At 40.5% G+C, this 6521-nt stretch overlaps 1 protein-coding gene across 2 annotated transcripts in view; it reads right to left on the reverse strand.

Annotated features, from left to right (window-relative positions):
• The window catches only part of LRRC49 (leucine rich repeat containing 49), a 181282-nt gene that overhangs the window by 94298 nt on the left and 80463 nt on the right, over positions 1–6521 (reverse strand). For both annotated transcript variants that reach the window (XM_006866533.1, XM_006866534.1), the window contains one exon: positions 5366–5427. In XM_006866533.1, the coding sequence (XP_006866595.1) occupies positions 5366–5427 (62 nt within the window). The remainder of the gene's footprint in view (positions 1–5365; positions 5428–6521) is intronic.

Genomic DNA, 6521 nt, shown 5'->3' on the forward strand with positions numbered 1-6521 from the left:
CAGTCTTGAAAACCCTGTACGGGGTCGCTATGAGTCAGAACCGACTCCACGGCACATAATAACAACAACAAAGAATTAGTAAAGGATTTGAATAACTGTAGTTGCTAGGGTAAGGAGGAGGGCAATGAGATAACGTATACAGTATTAATACAAGCAACTAACATTCATTTCCTTTGATATTTTTCGGACTTTCTCTCCTTTGAAGGTAATGCAAAAAGAAAACATCAACACAAACATGACCATTTACATCACTGCTTTCTGCCTTCGCTTCCCTTTCTTTTGTTCACTATTTTCTTTGACCTGTGAACTTACACTCTTCAATAAACCATAAGGCTTCTGAAAACAGTCCTTAGAAACAGTGTTCTGATGGTTACTGTGGCCTCCAAGTGGGTCATGAAAGCAAGAACCATCCCAAACAATGAGCTGCAGTTAAAGTTGAAAACTGCTGCCTAAGCTAACACCTTACAACTAACTGGGCCAATAAACAACATCGTAGTGAGAGAAGAAAATAGTGAAGCTGTCAAAGATTTCACTTCATTGGATGCACAATCAATGCCCATGGAAGCAGCAGTCAAGAAATCAAATGACGTATTACATTAGGCAAATCTGCTGCAAAAGACTGCCTTAAAGTGTTAAAAGAGTAAAGCTGTCTGCAGTTTGAGAGCCAAGGTGCACCTGACCCAAGCCATGGTATTTTCAATCACCGCATATGCATGTGAAAGTTGGACAGTGAATAAGGAAAACCGAGAATAAGTGATGCATTTGGATTATGGTGTTGCTGAAGAATATTGAAAGTATGATGGACAACCAGAAGAACAAACAAACAAATCTGTCTTGGAAGAAGTACAGCCGGAAGGCTCGTTGGTGAGGATGGTGAGACTTCAGACATGTTGTCAGGAAGGACCACTCCCTGCAGAAGGACATCATGCTTAGTTAAATGGAGGGTCAGGAAAAAAGGAGAAGACCCTCCTGAGGAAAAGCATTGACACAGTGGCTGCAACAAAGGGCTCGACATAACAATTGTGAGGAAGCCACAGGAGGGGTAGGGTTTCATTCTGTGGTAGTTAGGGTCTCTCGGAGTGAAAACCAACTAGAGAGCACCTAACAACAATAATGTAAAAACTCTGACCCTACTTCAACTGGGGAGTCACCTGTTGCTCTCAACAAAGACTTTTACCTCTATTTGTATTGCTCAAGTAATTTTCCCTTGATGGCCAATTCCATATGCTATTTAGTGAGTAAGAAGATGTTAAGCAAGTATATTCTGTTTATTTAAAATGCTAACCTGCAGCAAAAAAGTATAGAATTGTTAGTTGTACAAATTTTATCAAGATATATAAAGCATGTAAAGAAACTGATTTCTAATGCTCATTTACCTACAGAAACACTAACAGGACAAAATTGCAAGTAATTCCCTTAAGTTAAAAGAAAACGTCCAATGTCTTCAATGCTGCCACTTGACAAGAATACATGTTCATAGTGCTAATATTTGATATAGATACAAGGAGATTTCAAAGCGTTTGTATGAAAAAGCGGGGTGGGGGTGGGGTGAAAAGAGAGAGGCAGCGACACCAGAGATGGAGGCAGAGATGAGGACATGGAGAGAGAACAGCTGAGGACTCTAAACTCATGGAAAGAGAAAGGCTGTATGCTGGTGGCCAGGAGGCAAGCTTGTAGAATGTACCCTTTTGTTGTTTAAATAATTACATATTCCTGTGTGTTTTTTTGTATTATCCCCCAAAAAACAACAACAACAACAAACAAACAAAGGAAATAGAAGCAAACACTGTTGAACAATGATGCACAGAGGAGACTGTAATCGTTGCAATTAAATGATGGTGTAAAACCAATGTTCTCTCATGTAAACTATCATTCAATTCACAATAAAAACTTTAAAAAAGAAAAAACCAATAATGGAATGTTTCCACAAACTTTCTGAAGCTCCCGCTTTGAGTAGTCAGTCATCTGTAGGGTATGATATCAACAAATAACCTTGAAACTAACTAACGAAAAGTGATTTTAACTATAACACACAAAAAAGAACAACAATCAGAGGGAATGAATGAGTTAAGCTATGTGACCGTTAATCTGATGTTGTTAAGTGCTATCAAGTCATTACCAACTCAGAGAGTGACACCATATAGGGTTTCCGAGGTGACAATTGAGTAGTTCCTGAATCTAGCATGGAGCTGCGCAGCAAACTCCCCTGAGGCCTTCTGAAGTAATGCAGAGCCTGAGTCCCCCATCCGAATCTACCACAGTAGGTGAACCCACAGCGAACGAGAGACCAGGTACTTTAAAAGCTTCCACGGATAGTTTTAAGTGTAGCCTATTTGGAGGAAACACACACACAGGAGAGTCTGAGAATGGCTTCTGAGCACATGCTCTCACCTCTCCACTCTCCCACAATCTCTATGAAATGACTGGACATGAAAGTATGGAAATCCCCACAGCTGTACTGGGAAACCAGGGAAAGGTGGATTGGCAGATGGGAACAGTAAGGAACTGGGCGACAATACAAAGCAGATGGAATTAGTAAAACCCAAAATCGCTGAAAAATCTGAACTGAGCAGGGTCATTCATTATAAGTAAGTGCTGCCAGTAGCTTTTTCAGAGTATTTCCTAGGTCAGAGCAGTGAGTATTGGGAGCAGATGTGGGTCACTCAAGGTAATTGTTGAAAGGTCTGGTAACAATTTACCAGACTCTCTCACAGTAGCTAACTTCCAAATTGATCTTAGGATGAAAATGATAAAAGAAAGGAGGTGCTCTAGGTAAGCTCTGGTGGCCAAAATATGAACAAGGAACCTCAGTTCCAAAGGAAAGTTGCTTGAGTACAAATCAAACTCATTGTCATTGAGTTGACTCTGTCTCATAGCAACCCTACAGGACACAGTGGAACTGCCCCATAGGGTTTCCAAGGCTGTAAATCTTTACAGAAGCAGACCATGACATTGCAGCTTGTGAGCAGGAACCGCTGACCTTTCAGTTAGTAGCCAAGTGTTTAACCCCTGCACTACCAGGACACCTTTTCTTGAGTAAACTCAACTGGGTTGAGCCCATTTCTGCTTCATGTCCCCATCCTCTGCAGACAAAGATTCTGTACTCGGAATGTGCATTCATGAGATATTCTCTCTCTCATCTCTTAGAGCACATGCATCCGCAGGAACAAGGTAGAAAACAGACTTAGCCTCAAAAGCAGATCAATTGGAAGCAGCAGAGGAAGCTATGGAGCCGAAGAGAATGGGAACCTCCAGATACCTGACTCACTTTTATTTCAATCTCATGAGAAGTTAAGCTTTTAAAAGGAAGTTATAGATAGTAATTCCATTCATCATATTTTTATTTTGCTGGGTGTGAAACTCCTTTTCAAGTTGTAAAGAAAATTTCCTGAAAAAAATATAAGCAGCCAAAGCCAACACCCCTATGGACTCAGGAGTTCAGAAACTCAGGTCTCCTGTGTGCTTGAGAACATCATAACCCTAGACTGGCAGTCCTGGGCTATGGACAAGGCCAGACTACTTACAGCCCTTAGAGTTACTCACCTACCCCAGTAAACTCTATTGTGTTGAAAATTCAAGTTACATTTAATGGTTCACAATAACAAGCTGACGCTTCTCTGAGATGTGTATCAAGACATTACTATTATTGCTGTTGCTGTTGTTATGTGCCATGGAGTCAGTTCCGACTCAAAATGACCCTGTACATGGTTTCTGAGCTGTAAATCTTTACTGGAGCAGAAAGACTCATCTATCTCCCGCAGAACAGCTGGTAGTTTCAAACTGCTGACCATGAGATTACCAGCTCAATTTGTAACCACTTTGCTACCAGAGCTCCTTTTACTATTACTGTTGTTGTTGTGAAGTGCCATTGAGTCGGTTCCAACCCATAGCGACCCTGTATAGGGTTTCCGAGAAGCTGTTGGTGAGCTCGAACCGCTGATCTTGCAGTTCAAACGACTTTGCAGTCTGGTGCATTAACCTACAGCGCCACACCAGGATTAGTACTGCATTATTATGTTAAAGATGTTTTAGTGTATCTTGAAGTGTTTCTTTAATGTCTTCGATGCATAGAAAGGTACACTATATTCTATATACTAAGACAAATATTTGACTGACTTTAGATACAAACTGTACTTGTCCTGACTTATGTATATTTTTGACTTAACGACAGATGTTAGGAATGGAACTCATTCATTATCCAGGATTGCTTGTATACCTTAATCTACATAGCATTCTAAATTCTTCCCTATAAACAAGATGAGAAATAAAATGAATCATGGCTTCCACCATAAAAATGAGCATTTCATATATTGTGAGATATGTTAATGATTACTAATAGTCTTTAAGCAGAAATTCCTAAAGAAAACTTAGTGTCTCTGGACTACTAACCACAAGTTGGCAATTCAAATCCTCAGTAACCCTATACAGGGTTGCTATGAGTCAGAGCAGACTCGACCATACAATACTATAAGGAGATGGGGGTTAATACTTAAGTCTGATGGAGACAGGGAAAGATGCAGACAGAAAGTCACGCAAAAACGAAACTGATTTTTAATCATCAGAAACAGACCTGAAGCTCAGGAAGAGATAATGTTGTAAACTCTTCTGGTATTCTTAACTTCTTTCTTATCCTTTTATAAAAAGCCAGTTCAAAGAACGGCTTTGAAGTGAAAGCCAGAATTGAGAAGTAGTCAGAAAGCCTCCTAACAACTAATGGGCTGGGGGAGGGGAGGAAATGAATGAGAGAAAGAGTCCGGCTCCTTTTGCATTGAAAAGTCTAACTGTCTGACTCAGATTCAGTTCTGAAACATTGCACATTGCCACGGAATGGACCATCTCCACAACATCAAGGATGATATGCTGCAAATCCGAGAAGCAAAATATCTAGCTCTCTGTCATCGATCAGTTCCTAGCAGCATTAATTCCAAGCAAGGATACTAAATTAGGGTGCGGTTAGGGCCTAATTAGCTAGTGGCACAGTGACAACTATGGCCTTCTGCATCAAAACTGCTTAGTAGCTGTACACATTTTCAGATGATAATTAATGAAAGAAACTCTAATTCAACTGCCTGGTGCAGTGAAATGTCAAACAAAGGGCAGCAAAATATATGGGGAAATGTCCATGTACACACATTTTACAAAGGAGCAACTCTAGAGGATAATGAAGTAAAAAGCATACGCTAGGCTGATTTCATCATTCTAGCATCAGAGCTTTGATTTCCAGAAGGAACTTTGTCATAAGACCATCCTATCATTTTCCAATTTAAAATCCTACATGTCAATAAAAGTCTCCAAGGATTTACAACCTCAATTTAGATCACTAGACCCCACACTAACAGATGGCAAGTCAGCAGTTTCCACTTACCTAGAGATATTGTTAAAGCTGAGGAAAAGACGTTGGAGGCAGGGCAAATTATCCACATCTCTCTAGAAGGAAACAGAAAGCAAAACTGTATCAGCTGAAAGGAAAAAAAAAAGTAAAGTATCTTCACGCTCAGCTGTAGAAATATACAGTCATTTCTAGTTCCTGAAACCTTGCTACACCGTTGCCTTCTGCCGGCCGTGGAGCTCCAGTCTTCTCCACTGCAGACTAAATGGGAGGGCTTCAGTACATCTGCAGAACACACTGCCCTGCTCCCAAGGTAAAAGGCACTGAAAACAGGGAGAGATGCTGCTGCAAGCTTCTTTCAGCTTGCTGTTGGGAAAGACGCCAAGCCAAGACTGCTACTTCAGTATTTCCACAGTAGCACAAATTCAGTATGATCAAACACTTTGTAAAAGTCACTTTTAAAAGAAGGCCATTCAAAAGCATTACATTTGAAATTTATGCAATTAGCCTTCCAAACAGCAGTGAGAATTTCAAAGCCATTTCATTGTTCTCAAACCCTGTGAAATATACTTAGTTACAAATGAACCAGCATACACTAATTACAACCCTCTCTTTAAAGAAGATTATAGTGAGTGTCACTGAAGGGCACGCTTAAGGACAATTTCCAATCTCAGACAAGTATCAAGAGGCCCTGTAGGGGGAGGGAGATGGGGGGGGGGTATCCATTGTTTGGAACCATTGCTTGGATTTGTTGCAGCCTGACTGTGTGGAGCTTAAACTATAAGAGTGGAAGGATGATGACTCAATCTTTCAAACAGGAACCAAACTGAGCTGCTCTTTCAAAGGCTTTTAGCAAAATGAGCCTTTCAGAACACCTTTCTTATAGTGAAATGTCCCAAATATCACTATAAGAAAGGTGTTCTGCCAGAGATGGAGACAGAGATGAAGGCATGGAAAAATAGAGCAGCTAAGAACTCTAGACTCATGGAAAGAAATAGGCTGTGTGCAGGCAGTCAGGAGGCATGCTCACAGAATGTGCCCTTTGGCTGTTTAAATGATTATATATATTCCTGAGTGTTTTTGTGTATATCCCCATCCACCCCCAAAAAAACAGAAGGAATATAAGTAAATACTGTTGAGTGATGATGCACAGAGGAAATTGTAATCACTGCAATGAAACGATGGTGTAAAA

This window comes from Chrysochloris asiatica, unplaced genomic scaffold (assembly GCF_000296735.1).
Source record: "Chrysochloris asiatica unplaced genomic scaffold, ChrAsi1.0 scaffold00092, whole genome shotgun sequence".
In the NCBI taxonomy this organism is placed as follows: Eukaryota; Metazoa; Chordata; class Mammalia; order Afrosoricida; family Chrysochloridae; genus Chrysochloris; species Chrysochloris asiatica.